Source organism: Orycteropus afer, unplaced genomic scaffold (assembly GCF_000298275.1).
Source record: "Orycteropus afer afer isolate SDZICR_OR568_19922 unplaced genomic scaffold, OryAfe1.0 scaffold00088, whole genome shotgun sequence".
Lineage (NCBI taxonomy): Eukaryota > Metazoa > Chordata > Mammalia > Tubulidentata > Orycteropodidae > Orycteropus > Orycteropus afer.
The window spans coordinates 7016129-7032060 of NW_006921675.1; the positions used below are offsets into that span (position 1 = coordinate 7016129).

The 15932-nt window shown below is 52.3% G+C and overlaps 1 protein-coding gene across 1 annotated transcript in view; it reads right to left on the bottom strand.

The window, feature by feature from the left end:
- Positions 1 to 353: 353 nt before the first annotated feature.
- The window catches only part of ACTN1 (actinin alpha 1), a 117218-nt gene continuing 101639 nt past the window's right edge, over positions 354 to 15932 (bottom strand). The window contains exons 11-22 of the mRNA XM_007942313.2: positions 15131 to 15278; positions 11789 to 11939; positions 11111 to 11219; positions 10529 to 10669; positions 9205 to 9387; positions 8371 to 8505; positions 6758 to 6937; positions 5865 to 6011; positions 4856 to 4936; positions 4297 to 4362; positions 2973 to 3131; positions 354 to 512 (exon numbers count right to left, since the gene is read on the bottom strand). Of these exons, the coding sequence (XP_007940504.1) occupies positions 354 to 512; positions 2973 to 3131; positions 4297 to 4362; positions 4856 to 4936; positions 5865 to 6011; positions 6758 to 6937; positions 8371 to 8505; positions 9205 to 9387; positions 10529 to 10669; positions 11111 to 11219; positions 11789 to 11939; positions 15131 to 15278 (1659 nt within the window). The remainder of the gene's footprint in view (positions 513 to 2972; positions 3132 to 4296; positions 4363 to 4855; positions 4937 to 5864; positions 6012 to 6757; positions 6938 to 8370; positions 8506 to 9204; positions 9388 to 10528; positions 10670 to 11110; positions 11220 to 11788; positions 11940 to 15130; positions 15279 to 15932) is intronic.

Below are 15932 nucleotides of genomic sequence, written 5' to 3' on the forward strand. Positions count from 1 at the left end.
ACATTGTGCTTGGTTATTTTCCTATGTCACAACAAAACAAAACATTTCGGTGCAAATAGTTAATTTTTCCTCTTTTCCATTTAAGTCTGGTGGAGAAAAAAATACTTTTTCTATAATAAAATATGTGGTTTTTAACTTTTTTTAATGTAACTTTTTTTTTCTTTTTTGCAGAAAATAATTTTGTAAACTGTCACTTCGCGGGCAGGGAGGCTCGATGCCACGTGGGTCCCAGCTTGCCCCCTTCAGGGCAAGAGCTGAACCGAACCGGGCGGCAGGGGCGGAGGGGGAAAGCGGAGGCGCAGGTCGGGGCGCGCACGGCGTGGGGGTGGCGGGGAAGGCCCAGGAGGGGTGGGTTAGAGGTCACTCTCGCCATACAGCGCCGTGGAGAAGGACATGTAGTCCAGAGCACCGGGCACGGCGTCAGGGCCAGTGTAGGGGGCCATTCGCGCGATGCAGTACTCGGCCTGGTCCGGCGGCAGCTCACGGCGCAGCTCGTCCACAGTGATGTAGTTCTGCGAGAGACCAGGATCATGGCGGCTGTCAGCCTCACATCAGGCCCCCATTTAGGCCCTGTCCCCGTTTCTTCTTTGGTTATACAGATATATTTTAATCACCTCATGTTTCCCCGTAGATACTTCAGCCTCTTTCTAAGCTAATTCCATGGGCTAATTACACCTATCATCTCTCATCTATCACACTACTTTGCAGTAACCGTGGCTGCAATTGGCACTGCTCGCATGAAACTGCCTTCTGCTCCCCACCCCACACCACCTTCACCCCTGCCCCCACTCAACTGGGCTCTTCAGAGGCCATGGCCAGAGTCTGATTTTAATGAGTTCCCTAGTGGATTACTAGGAGCTCTGGTAGCATAGTGGCTAAGACACTTGCCTGCTAACCAGACGGCTGGCGGTTCAAACCCACCAGCCACTCCTCGGAAGGAAGGTTGGGCAATCCTACTTCCGTAGTGATACTGCCTCGAAAACCCAAGGAGGGGTCGCTATGAGTCGGGGCCGACTCGATGGCACATAACAACAACAACAACAAGTGGATTACTAGGAGCACCAGGTTTAGGCATCGCTGACACAGCACCCAACGTTTGGCCAGGCCGTCTTAGCCATGTTCACAAAACGGGGTCTTCAGTCTCTGCCTCCCCTCCCTCCAGCTCGCCTGTGGCAGTGCTACTCAAAGCCTTCTGTCAGGAACCTGAGGCAATACTCCCCTCCGGAGAGCTCACTCAGGGGCTCTGACGCAAGAGGTATCCTCCCTCACGCCCCACCTGGGCTACAGTCCTCTAGGGAGGAGTCTGAGGGAGGGCAGAGCTGCCTTCAAGTTCCTCTAAAAGCCAGGGGACCAGCCCCCTTCCTGGGTCTGTTTCCTCCTCTGCACAGTGAGTCACTTCAACTGAACGGTTTCTGAGGTCCCTTCCAGTGACAAGGTGCTATGACTCTACTGAGCAGCTCTGGTAGCATAGTGCCTAAGGCTGACTGTAACCAGAAGGCTGGCGGTTCAAACCCACCAGCCACCCCTCGGAAGGAAGGTTGAGCAATCTGCTTCCGTAGTGATACCGCCTCGGAAACCCAAGGGGTCGCTAGGAGTCGGGTCCCACTCAATGGCACGTAACAACAACATGACTCCACTGAGGGTGTCCTTGAACTTAAGTCAGATCTTTGGGAACCTCTTTTCTAGGTTCAGCTTTTATTCTTCTGTAGGCTGTGACTTTTCTTCTGGAAATTATACTCCCTATCAGTGTTTTGCAAGGAGATCTGGTGGCATAATGGATAAGACACTTGGCTGCTAACCAGAAGGTCAGTGGTTCAAACCCACCAGCTGCTCCAAAGAAGGAAGATGGAGTAATCGAGTTCCGTAAAGATTTACAGCCTTGGAAACCCAATGGGGGTCACTATGAGTCAGAATAGACTTGATAGCAGTGAGTTGTCAGCGTTTTGCATGGAGTCCTAGTGGCACAGTGGTAAAAGCACTCAGCTGCTAACTGAGAGGTTTGCAGTTGAACCCACCAGCTGCCCTACAGGAGAAAGATGTAGCAATCTGCTTCTGTAAAGATTTTCAGCCTGGGGAACCCCATGGGCAGTCCTACTCTGTCCTATAGAGTTGCTATGAGTTGGAACAGTGGGTTTGGTTTGGGGACTGGGTTTTGCTATTGCAACAACCTCTTCCGTTTTGAGAAAAGGATGGCATAAGAATTATCCTGTGCATGTTTTGGAAAGGAAACCTGGCCCCCAGAATCCATAGTTTCCTTTGGATGCTCCTTGAGGCTTTTCTACAGAAGGACTGGTGGCTTCTTCTAAAAAGGCATAAACAAATAAAAAACCCCACTGCTGTGGCGTCTTCCTTCAACCCCTGGGCTACAGAAGGCGGCAGTTTTGAGAGACAGCCAGGTCTATCAACGGTCATCTCAGACAGCCAAGTTCTGAACTGGGCCTCTGGCTTCCATGCAAAAGCTCCTCTGCAGTCCTCCCTTTTCCACTGTCAGATGGGGTACTGCAGGACACGTCGGCAATTTCACCCAATGCTGACTGCCACTCCAGTAAAATGAGGCAGACACGCTTCCCACAGTCCTCACCCTATTCACCTATGTTCCATGCCTGTGCTCTAGGATGAGATGAGGGTGAAGTCTGAGGGGTTCTCAGATGGTCTCTCCATCTCCTAACCACACACCCCATCCCCATCTACCTCCTTCCATCTCTCATCATTTCCTCACTAGATAAGTGACGGAGTCCCTGCTTGACAGAGTGCTCCCAGCAGGGGAAACCCTTGAATTAATACTGTGTCCTTACAGCTCAGCTGGGCCGAAAACATTACAGAAATGGGTGGAGGTGGGCAATAATGAGGCGCCCAATGGGACCTGGGAAGAAGCAGGGCTGGGGTCCTTGTGTCCCAGTCTTGCCCTGTCTCCTCCAGGTCAGAATCCACCTAGTGCCTGCCACCCCAGCATCCACACATATCAAACCCACCTTGTCCCCGGCCAGGATCTTGAAGGAAGCCATGACCTGGTCTGCTGTATCTGTGTCAGCTGTCTCTCGAGACATAAAGTCGATGAAGGCCTGGAACGTCACTACCCCCAGGCGGTTGGGATCCACGATGCTCATGATGCGGGCAAACTCTGCCTCTCCCTGGAGAGAAGAGCCAGCCCCAGGCTTATCAGCCTCTTGCCTATGGTTGCTGAGAAGATCTCATATAGGCCTGAAGCCCCTGGGGGCTCAGAGTAGCCTAGTGGCTGGAAGAGGAGTGCACAGTGCCCCTAATGAACGCGGGTCATCCTGAGGGTGAGAGTGTACGCAACACCGAGCTCAGGGCTTTCCACCCACTGCACACGCCTGCATTCTCCTTGGAGCAAGCAATGATGATACCAGTAATAATACATTTTAATTCATTTAATCCTCCCAACTATAGGAGGTAGATATCTTCTTACTTCCTCTTATAGATGGAAAAACTGAGGCCCAGACAGGTTAAGTGACTTGCCCAAAGTCACACAGCCAGTAAATGGTTGAGCCGGTTCTCGCACTTGGTCAGATTCCTTGCTCTTACCACCACACTGGAGTTTCGATGTGCCAGGCATATGGCTCACTCAGGACTTTACAGAACTTCCTTCATTTACCCTTTAAACTGTCCTGCAGGGCTCCCCTCATCTCATCTGAGGCCACAAACTGGTGAGGGTGTGGATGGGATTTACTCCAGGTTCACTGCTTCTAGCGGCCATGCCCTTGACCCCATACTGGGCAGCCTGACTTTGCCCACGGCCCAGGAGTTAACAGACTGCCCAGGTAAGCCCCCGTCCTGCTCAGAGGCCCTGGCCTGCACAAGGGCAAGGCAGCCTGAGAAGGCTGGGGTGGCGTATGGGCTGAGGCAACGACAGAGGGGTGGCAGGCCTAGCTGGCATCATCACCAGGATGGAGGGAGAAATGTCTATGCCTCGTGTGAGATGGAACAGCCAATCCCAAACCCAGAATGTCCTAAACACCAGTCCTTGCTGAGCCTTGGGGTCAGCCCAGGCGCCCACCACAGGCGTGAACAGCCTCAGTCTTCACAGTCAGTGCCGGAAGACAAACCAGCAGAGACGGAGGCAGGTAGCCAGGGACACAAAGAGACAGGCTCCTTGGCCAGGCCCACCTTCAGGGTACCACTTCCCCAAGGACTGGAAACCTGAGGCTCCTTTGGGAGTGCAGCCCCTTGCCTCAGGGCCTCCAGCCTGCCCAGGCCAGGGCTTGATCTCTCCAGCCAGCTGGCAGCCCCTCACTGGGAGGCAGGGCCAGCAGACAGAGGCGGGGTTTACGTTACCATGTTGTAACCCATGGAGATAAGGCAGGCGCGGAAATCATCCGTGTCCATCATGCCTGTCTTCTTCTGTAGGGGCAGTGGCACCAAGACACAAGGAGGGTCAGAAAGGCGGGAAGAGGAAGGGCCGGCCCAGGGCCAGGAAGACAGAACACAGACAGCCGGGAGGAGAACAGGTTGATGGTTTGGGTGACGGGAAGGGGAGAGGAACAGAGGAAGAACAGCGGCCAATACACAGCCGGGGAAAATGTCCACAGGGAGGAGGAAGACAGCAGGGAGATGTCAAAGTCCGTCCGTGGATGGAGAGCGACGAGGAGAGAGGAAGGCAGGCCCCCAAGGAGGTTCCCACGAGAGACACCCGAGGACAGAGGTCGGAGATCGGAGTAGTGAGAGGAGGAGCCGGGCAGGGCAGGCAGGGGCAGCAGGAGAGGACGAGGCCCCGCAGCCCACAGGAAAAGGGGGAAGGGAGATCCAGACAGAGAGAGAAGAGAAAAAGGAGAAACACGGGTTATTTTTCGCCCCAGATGCCTCCCCGAGCGTGCTTCATGCAGGAGTCAAGTACCTGGGGGTCGTTGCCAATATCATAACCCAAGCTGATGAGGCAGGCTTTGAACTCCTCGGGACCCAGCGTGCCGGAGTGATCCTGGGGTGGCGGTGCGTCAGGCAGCGAGCCATGCGGTGCCAGGGAGGTGGAGCCGTGAGGGGTGGGGGTGGGCCATGTCCCAGGCAGAGGGGGCATGTGGGGGGGGCGGACACACACAAAGTCATGCAGATGGACAGGGTGGGGGTGAAGGGGTGGGTAGGAGGGGAAATAAAAGTACACACGTTAGACACACGGAGCAGGCTCCAGAGGGGCTCTCGCCCTGGTGCGTGAAGCCCTGCTCCAAGAGCAGGGCCAGAGGGGAGCGTGGGGGCCATGAAGGTGAGAAGCTCCCCGAGAAGTACTCCAGCCCACCCCCAGCCCCAACCCTGGGGGTTCCCTGGAGGTTTCATAATCCACCTCCCACCACCCCAGGTGCCTGGAGGGCAGTGAAGCAGGCAGGGTGATAAGACAACCCCTAACCCCATGCTCATACCCCTCCTGGCTGCGGCCCCTAGACACCTGGGGCCCAGGAGGTAGCAGCCCACTTAAAGCCTGGCTATCCAAGCTGGGACAGCCGAGACAGACGGCTCTGACATCCTCAGTGGAGAGGGTCCAAAAGGCTGTCTCAAGGGGGGCCTCCTACTCCTCTGTCCACTTACACAGTCCCTGAGGCTGTTAGCCTAACTCCCCAGCACCGATTCCTCATGGTACGAGAGCAAAGGGCAGGGATCAATGTCTTCTCTCCACTGCAATATGAACGATACTCTGGGAGAGCTTAGGAGACTACAGGATGGGCCTTCCAAGGAAAGCTTCATGTGTGCACACTGAGCCAGGCCAGGCTGAAGGCAGTTCCTCCTTGCTCCTCCTCTTCTCTTGCCCTGGTATGTCAGCCCAAGCCCTGGGCATCATTCCTCTAGGGGCAGTGCCCTCCAGGGCCCTGGGGCAGGGGTTGGGTGGCTCTAAGCAAGCGCAGGGATGGGACTCTCACCCGGTCAAAGTGGTTGAAGGAGGCCCGGAACTCGTTCATCTGCTCCTGGCTGATGCCCTTGGCGTCCCGGGTCAGGATCTGGTTCTCCACCTCATTGATGGTCCTGGCGATGGTGGTGAGCAGCTGCTCCCAGCCCACGCGGATGTGCTGGGGGCAGTGAGGGGTGTGTTAGCGAAAGGAGCCTGGCCCTGGGCCCTGCACACCCTTCTCCTGACCACAGAAAGGGCAAAGCAATTCTGCGGGATTCAGTGTCACCAGAAGGAAGGGGAACCAAGGGAGACAGGACCCTGGATGAAGAAGGGGTCAGTAAGGTGGAGTAGAGGCCCACTGCCTGGGGCAGCAGGGAGGCCAGGAATGCAGAGGGCACGGGTCAGAAGTAGAAGTGGTAGTGGGCAAGATTAAAGGACACACACACAGAAAAAAGCACACACACAAGATTATATAGGGTGATTCACTGAACACCCAACCCCACAATCCTCCCTTCACACACACACACACACACAAGCACATACACTGTTTCACTGTCAAAACAACAGTCATTTTAGAAAGTGTTTAAGCCAGTGTTTGGAAACCGCCACCATCAGACTCATGAGGGCTGTTTGTTAAATACTGAGCTTGCCCAGACCTAGGCAACCACATTCTGGGGATGGGGCCTGGAAATCTGCATTGTCATCAAGCTCCTTGGGAAATTCAAACAGGCACTGAAGATAGAAGACCCAGAGCTTGAGGGGTGAAGAGACTTGAGCAATTCCTTCACCCCAAAGTGAGAATTTATCCTCCTCCTGTGACCAGTTTCCTTGGAAATTCCTTGGAAGATGGGTACCCACTCAGAAGAGGGGAGCAGAAGGTACACCAGGTTCCCCACCTGGAGAAGCAGGGCCCGCCCCACCCACCTCCATGGTGTAGTTGGTGTGCTTGTTGTCGAAGATGAGGGCCTCCTGGATGAGCTGGTGGTCACCCTCCAGCTGGTCGATCTTTGGCTTATAGTTGACGATGCTTTTCTCGTATTGCCGCAGGTGGCTGAGCTGGTCCTCCAGGGTTCCGTGCATCTCAATGGAGATCCTCCCAATCTCCTGCTCATCCGGGGAGAGGGTACCTTTGTCAACCACGGCTCCCAACTCTGTGCCTCGGGGGTGGAAGCTGGGATCCTCAGAGTCATGGGTCAACCCCTCAGATAATCCTTGGTCCCCATCACAGCCTTAGGGAGCCCATCACTTATAATTAGCATGCCTGAAGCAGAACACACTAAGCATGGGTGCTCACAAAAGGCAAGGCTATGTCTGTGACCTTAGTATGGAAACAGTATCATAAAGGTATAGACAAACTGTGTCATCACTGGATGAAATAGTTTCTCAGGTAGGTGCCTGTCAATCTGAGGAAGGGGATGCAAGGTCAAGGTTGGTTAGAGGATGGAAGCAATTGCTAACCTACAGGTTCAGTCCATTGCTTGCCCCTCAAATCCCCTTCCCAAATCTCGTTTCCAACCACTGCCTGTCTCAGGGAGCCTCTGTACCTCTGAGCCAGATGCCTCACAGCTTCAGCAAACCCGGGTCACCCTAGTGGCCATGTTTCTGCTTCTCCTGCTCTGCCTCCTAGGGTACCTGCCTCAGTCCACCCGAATCTCACCCACCCAACAGGCCAGGCCTAACCCGCATTTCTGTCATTCACCCATGTAAACAAACCTTGGTGTGAAAGCATTTTCTGTCTACTCAGTTCAACCCAGCAAATATTTCATGACCATCTACTCAGCACAAAGTGCTCAGCAGGTGGAAGGGTGGGTGAGGGACACAAATGTGAACCTGACGTGGTCTCTGCCCTCAAGGAGCTCAAGGCCACACACCCTTGCCCAAATGGTGTTGCCTCCTTGATCTTCTCCAGCACCCCATTATCTAACCCATACAACTGAGCACAAAAGTCTATGCTCAATCGAGATATGGTTTGATCTCATTCTGGGAAGATTATCCTCTTTGGGGAGTTCCTTGCTCAGAAGGAGTAGTACTAGAAGAAAGGGAGGCCTAGTAACACACGTGGGAGCTCTGGTGGCATAGTGCCTAGAGTATTTCATTGCTAACCAGAAGGCTGGTCATTCAAACCCACCAGCCACTCCTCAGAAGGAAGGTTGGGCAATCTACTTCCACAGTGATATCGCGTCGGAAACCCAAGGAGGGGTCGCTATGAATCGGATTCGACTTGAGAGCAATGAGTTTGGTTTTTGGTGGTTTTAGTGAGCCACGTAAGCCCAATCAGTCATCCCAGGAGCTGATCCTCCCATGGTAATTTCTTGTGTGGCTCTTTAGTGGTTTACTTGTGTCAGTCTTTGCTCCCAAATCAGGCTTTCCCTGCATAGGCCTCTCTACCCCTCTACGGGATGGCAGACCAGTGGTGGGCTCAGGGCTCAGTCTTCCATTGGTCCTGCCCAGGAGGAGACAGGGCAAGTCTGGCTGGCTGGGATGGTTCTGGGAAGCGGTGAGAAGCCCTTTGTCTTGCCTCCCATGATAGAACCCACCTCCATCTTGGTCTGGATCCAGGGCCCTATGACGTTGGCCTGGGCCCCAAACTGCTTGCGTAGCCTCTCATTGTGCTGCTGGCGGGCATGCTCCTCCGTCAGGGCCTGGTCCCTCCGAGGAACCAGCTGCCGTACCTGGGTGGGAACAAAACGGGACACTGGGGATGGGCTGGTCATCAAACCCACATTTCAGAACAGGAAATAGAGGACCCATGAAGGGAAGAGGTTGGTCAGTAATGGAACTGGTGTAAATATGCTGGTCTGTTCCAGAAATGCAGATTATTAATTCATTAATTCAATAAATTATGTTTATTTCATGACTACTATGGACTGATTTGTATTTCCTAAAGCTAAGTTCAAATCCTAACCCCTAGCACCTGACTGTATTTGGAAATAGTACCTTTGCAGATTAATTCATTAAATTAGTAGGATGGGGACTAATCCATTAGGACAGATTTCCTTATAAAAGGAGAAGAGTCAAAGAAACAGACAGGAAGGGAAGACAGCCATGTGAAGACAGAGGCAGAGACTGATCATGGGCCACCAGAAGCTAGGAAAGGCAAGGAAGGGTTTGCCTCTGGAGCGTCCAGAGAACATGGCTCTATAACACCTGGATTTCAGACTTCTTCTGGCCTCCAGAACTGTTAGAGAATAAATTTATGATGTTTAAGCCACCAGTTTGTGGTGGCTTTGTTATGGCAGCCCTAGAAAATGAATATAGTAACAATGAAAAAAGTAGAACTGATGAAAATCAATGAAAAAAAAGACTCAAATCTTTGCCATTGTGAAACTTAAAATGTTTCAGCCCATGACCCACCCAGGCCTTCAACTCACGTGGTCCCATTTGCCGTTGATCTCCTGAGGCGTGATGGTTGTGTAGGGGTTGGTGCCCGCCATGTTGACATGGTAGGTCTGCACAATCTTGGTCACTTCATTGTGGATGCCCAGGATAGCCAGGCGCTCCTTGTCAGCATCGGGGAGGGTGGCTTTGAACTGCTCGTGGGCTGTGGTCAGTCCCTGGGCAGAGATGGGGGATGCAGCATGAGCAAGATGAGCAGAGGGGGCCCTAAAGGTGGATGGAAGGGCCAGTGGGTGCCTGACCCATGACAACTAGGAGACCAGAGGCATCAATCAAGGATTGTCATCCCTGAGAACCAGATCGCAGGGGTGTCCACGGAGAGGACGCAGCCACCAAAGCAACAGCTTCATCCTCAGGATGGGTGAAGGTGGCACCACTCTGGGGGGTTGGTTATCCTAAGACAGATTACTGCAAGGGGTGCCCCAGAAGTCTCCTCCCTAGGTGACCTCCCCAAACACATCCTCGAAGATGCATTTACAGGGCCAAATAAAAGTGGTCAAGCTAAGGCCTCCTTAGCTCTTTGCAAAAGTTTTAAATCTAGTAATTTAAATAATTAAATCTAACAGTTTGCAGCTGTTCAAAAGGCAAGGCAGCTGTTTATGGGTATGAACTGAGATAATGTCCATGAATTAAAAATCAAGGATCAGGATACAATGTACACTTACCCCTCTTATCAACTCTCTCATTATCTGATATTTCGCATTTATGACAACTTTGAAACAATTCTCAGGCGACACCTCTGATGGTCTTGGCTCCAAAAGGGGCCACAGTTGGGACAGGGCACCCTCTACAGGTCACCCCAAATGATATACCAGAGGCCCCAATGATGGCCAGGCCACATGAGGGACACAGGCCTACCAAGCACGGGTTATCTTTTCTCATTGTCTGTGACATCTTGGTCTGGCCACAGAGGGTGTGGGGGTGACAGCAGGACAACACAAGGTCATGAGCAGGCAGGGGGAGGTCAGGTGAGGGCCCAAAGAGGTCAGTGAGGGGCGGCAGGAAGGAGGCCACACACACGAGGCTGCCAGGCTAGAGCAGATGACTTTATGTTTGGACTTTATATCATACACATTATTACCAAGTCAAAACAAATCAAATGAAAAGGTTTCAAATCTATAAGATCCTTGGGACGCTATTCCCTCAATCCTCTAAGGGTTGGGCCTGAGGGGGTAGGACCTAGAGTGCAGGTTCTGGTGCTGCCTCCTTCCTTCAGCTGCAGCCAGAGCCCCAGGGAGGACTGGGGTCTGTGGATAGCTATGAGAGCCACCTGCATAGCACAGTGGGGCTACAGCCCACCTGGATCTCCTCAATGGTGTGCACGATGAAGGTATCCTGCAGGTCCTCCATGGCCCCCTCCATCCAGTTGTTGAAGGGTGCAGCCCGCTTGGCATACTCCAAGTACAGCTGGTCTATGGTCTCCAACAGCTTCTCCGTCCGCTGGAGTGCCAAGTAGGGTGAAGAGGGGAGGTGTTTAGGACAGTAATATCCAGAATTCCCTACCCAGTGGCCTCGAGATCTTCCTGGCCAGCCCTGGAGTATTAGACTAATTCAGGCAGAAAAAGCACCCTCTCTCTGGAGCACAGCTCCTAACGTGGGCTCCAGGGACCAACCTTTGTCCTCTCCCCGGAGAGTCTGTTTTCCAAAAGAGGGAAGTTCTCAAATGGCTTGGGTGGGGCTATTGTGTACACTGGACTACAAGGATGAGATGTGGTGAGGGAAACAGAGGTGGTACATCCGTGGTGGCAAAGTCTAAACTCACAGAAGGGGTTATGGGGAAGCCAGTGAAGTCTTTGAGCCCAAAACAAAGAGGGCTGAAAAGCAGGAAGGGGTGCATATAGCTGCTGGCAGGACAGACCTAGATCTCCCAGAGCTCCTCACCTCCAGAGCTTCCCTCCGCTTCTGAGTCAGGGCCCCCAGATTGTCCCACTGGTCACAGATCTTTTGGCAACGGGCATTGACACTGGGTGAATCATAATAGTCCAGCTCACTGGGGAGAAAAGAGGGGCTGGGTTAACTCCATGGCCTGCTCTCCCTCTCCCCGGGGCTGGGGGCGCTAGTGCGCTGAAAGGGTCTGACATGTTCCCTCCATCAAGGCCTTTCTCCTCCCCAGCACCTCCTTGGCTTTCAGGGGACCAGCGGGCTGGGGGTGGGGGCAACCAAAGAAAGCCAACACTCCTCCTTTCCAAGGGCTCCCACCCAACTTCAGCTGGAGATGACACTAGCCTTGACCCCGACAAACAACGGTAGGGCACTGCTGAGGTCCAGCAAGACGCTCAGAACTCATAACCAAGGCTTGGTGGTCCTCTGGTCCTGTACTAGTTACAGGTAAGGATCAAAGGCCTATGACAGGGAAGCAGCAGTCCCTGGCTCATTTTCCACTAGGAAGCTGTCCTCATTTTCTTTGTCTGCCGTACCCACTGCCTTCCCCACTGGGCACGTGGGTGGACCCACCCTCCTCACTTTCAACAGCTGTGTCCCTCCAGTTCCCATCACAGCTGAAACAGTCAAGCCCCACCCTTGCTGAGGCCACAGTGGCTGGGCTGGGGGTGGGCCTACTTGAGCTCTTGTGCGATGGCAGCGATCTGCTCCACACGATCCTGGTGGGCGGCCAGGTCACTCTCAAAGGCCTCATGCTTCTTGAGCAGGGCCTTGATCTCCGAGAGGGTGGCCGTCTCATAGTCCTTTTGCCGCAGCATGGCCTCTTTGCCTGGGTCCAGAGAGAGGGGCACGGGCTGGGCAGGAGCCAGAGCTGGTCTCCTTGGTCCCCACCACCCACCCTCAGGGCTCCAGGAGCTCCACTTCCAAGAAACCTCATCCCAAGATGTTCAATGGAGAATTATCGCAGTATGAGGAAGTAGACGTATCACCGGATATCCCACTATGGGGAGCAATCAGGGAAGCTCCTATCCTCAAAGATGCATTTACAAGGCCAAATAAAAGTGGTCAAGTGAGAAGCTGTTATGTGCTGTCAAGCTGATTCCAACTCATAGTGACCCTATAGAACAGAGTCGAAGTGACTCATAGGGCTTCCTGGGCTGTAAACTTTAGGGCAGTAGATGGCCTGGTCTTTTCTCCTGTAGAGTAGTCACTCATGGGTTTGAACGAAGCACTTAACCACTGCACCACCAGGGTTCCTGTAAGTGTGAACTACATAGGACTATAGGAAATGTATAGGACATGACATCAATTTATACAAGGCAGGAAACAATGATCTATGCCTTGTGGTATAACCAGGAAAAAAAAAAAAAAAAAGCCAAGCACCTCAAAGCAACCTCTTCTTTAGAAAGGCCGGCTATCGTTGCTGGCCCCAGGCAGCTCTGCAGGGTCCTCTCCCTCCATTACTGTGGGCAGTCAGTGTCCATCTCATCCTGCAACCAGTCTACAAGTGGTCACCAAGCACACTACACTCTCTCCTTGGGAAGGGGTAGGTCTTCCATCTCCTGGATTTGTTTCCACATGAGCAAAGTAGGGATAAGAAACAGCCACCCAGGACAGCTGTTAGATACTGCTGCCTTGTGACAACACCGGCATGGGGCAGGCACTAAACTTGCTCCTATCCCACCCTCTGTGTCTGCACAGAGACCTTAGCCCATCTCAGTCAGGGAGGCTGGGCTGTGAGGCTGAGGGCTGTATCCCAATGTGGCATTTCTATCTTTCCTCTACTTTTTTCTTTAGATCAAAATCACAGTGACCTTATAACAACTTTAGAAGAATAAAAAAATTCAGACAAGCCTGCTTATCTCCTCCTTTTCAGTCTTCCCTTATATGCATATGGGCATGGAAGACGAAAGGCACACACAAACCACACTTCATGCATGTAAAATACTTAACAGCACGCATCTGAATTTCTGCCATGGCTCCATGGTCTTCATATGTACCACCTTGATGACTGTAATGTCTCACCGAGTGGCTGCATCATCACTGACTTAACCATTCCCTACCCTACTAGGGAGCGTTTAGGTCCCTTGGTTTGCACAGTATAGTCATCTCACCACAAACAGCTCTATGCATGAATCTCTCCCACGTTTAGGGTTATTCTTTAGGCTGTCTCAAGACATGGAATCTTTTGGGTAAGACAGCAAGGAAATCGTTGTTATGGGTGCCGTCAAGCTGGTTCTGACTCACAGTGACTCCATATACAGCAGAATGAAATACTGCCTGGTCCTGTAAGATCCTCTTACACTGGGTAAGTAACCCCACACACATGCAATCACTATACTGAGCCCACTGCTACAGCCACTGTGTCAATCCATCTCCTTGAGGGCTGTCTTCTTATCATTAGACATGGACAAACCAGCTGCCACCAAGGTAAACTCTGACTCATGGCAAACCCAGGTGTGTCAGAGTCAAGCTGTGCTCTACAGTTTTCTGCCTGATTTTCAGGGAAGAAGATCGCCAGGCCTTCCTTCTGAGGCGCCTCTGGGTGGACTCAAGTCTCCAACCTTTCCGTAGCAGCCAAGTGAGTCAACCATGTATTTGCACCACCCAGGCATGAACACATGAGCACATAGCTGAACTGCTTTCCCCAAAGGCTGTGCTATGCATACTACCAGCATGCCAGCCCTTCTTAGCCCTGTGGGTGGCTGATCAGCAGATGGGGCCAAACTATGCTCTGTTCCTTGGCTGTGGGCTGTTTCTTGGCCTCAGAGAAGACATGATAAAAGCATGTGTGTGAGTCAGTGCAACCTCCATAATGCCCCATCGCCATGCCTGGGTAAGCAACTCCACACACATGCAAAAAGAGGTGGGCAGCAGCCTCATTTCACTGAGTACAAAGCCCAGCACATGTACTTACAATGGGGAGTTCAGCCCAACATCCCTTAGCCAAGTCAAGTGCACTCCTATCCCTGAGCAAGTCAAGACACTCACCAAGGCTACTCATGACCACAGGGTGGGCCTCCCTACTATCTCTCTAGCCTAGGGTCTGAGGAACCCTAAGCAGGGCAGAAGCGGGGAGTCTCAGAGCACTGAGCAACACTGGCCAGCGAGGTCTGTCCCAGGGCTTCAGCTGACATAGTCAGCAGGGACCTAGATGAGCAGCCCACTGTCCCCTCCAGCACTGACGAGACACCAGGCATGGCCCAAACGCTTCAAAGCCGGAGTAACAGGGACACAGATGTAATAAGGCAAGGACTCTGGGCTCACTGTAATCAGAGGCACAGAAATGGGGAAAATATCAAGAGCTACTGCTTACTGAGTGCGTTCCACACTCCACGCACTGAGCTAAGTAGAAAGATACGATATTGAAGCCTTACAACCACCCTGAGGAGGGTACCACTAACATCTGCATTTTACAGAAGAGCACACTGAGGCTCAAAGGTTAAGTCACTTGTCCAAATATACACTGCTTTTATGTGGCTGGGAGTCCCTAGGCAGTGCAAACGGTTAAAGCATTTGGTTGCTAACTGAAAAGCTGGAGGTTCGAGGTCACCCAGAGGTATCTTGGAAGAAAGGCCTAGTGATCTACGTCTGAAAAACCAGCCATTAATAACCTGATGGAGCACAGTTCATACACGGGTCACCCTGAATTAGAACTGACACTGGTTTGGTCTAAGTGGCAGAGGCAGGATTCGAAGCCCAGGCCCACTGACTCAGGAGAGGAAACAAGAATTACTGTGCTAAGAACAAGTCACACTCAGAGAGCATGTTCTAGGCTGGGATCTCTTCTCAGTGCTTCGTATGTATTAACTCATTTCACTCTCGTAACTCTACGAGGTAGACAATATTATTATCCCCACTTGGACGCTAAGAAAACTGAGACAACCCAAAAGCTAAGGAACTTCCCTAATGTTACAGAACTAACCAGAGAATACAGAGTAAACAGCAGGAGAAGAAAGGAGTTGTGGCTGACGGCTGGACTGAAGGAGTAAGAGAGGCAGAAGGTTCGGGAGGCCTTACCGTCCGTCCAGACTTCGTGGATGGAGGCCTTCTGCCGGAACTTCTCTGCCAGATGGTCGAGCCGCTCCAGCCTCCGGATCTCATTCAGCAGCCATTCCTCATAGCCCTTCTCTGCCTGTTCCAGGCAGCCCCAGGCATTGTTAACATCCTGTGGGGACAGAAGGCAACAAGGTCAGAGCCCGGCTGGCTCCTAAAACCCCCACAGCGGCTCCATGCCTTCCTCATACCTGCGAGTCCACTCTGGCCCTGCTGTGTCCACCTGGCCCCACCCCACCTCCCAGCTCACCCCAGCATTTCCTTGCATCTCCCAATCAGGCACCCACCTGGTGCCAAGCTGCATCTGCTCAAAGGAGAGGACACTTTTTCTTTTCTAATTTGATTAGAGTACCCTCTGGCTAGCAACAGTTCTGGGCACCTAAAAACTACTGATTTAGCCCTGGCACCTGGGGAAAACTAGTTTTCTAAATTACATGCTCAACATCAGAGGCTTTTTTATATCCCCTCAAGATAAATAATCCCCTTGGGATCCTGCCTCCTTCCAACGCTGCTTCCATGTTTCACCCCATTCTCATCCACTCCTGGCCTCCTATGCCCACACATTCCTTCTCATTACTCTGGATGCTAAAAGACAGATGCTCTCTCCTGGTGAATTTTTAAATTCTCTCCTACATCTCTACTCAAAAAATGTCTCCCAAGGTCCCAAGGACCCAGGTAAAGGAGGACAAATAACATAGAAAGTGACATAAGAGAAGATTATTTAATGACATGGAAAGCTGGTCACAGTGAATATTAGGTTTTAAAA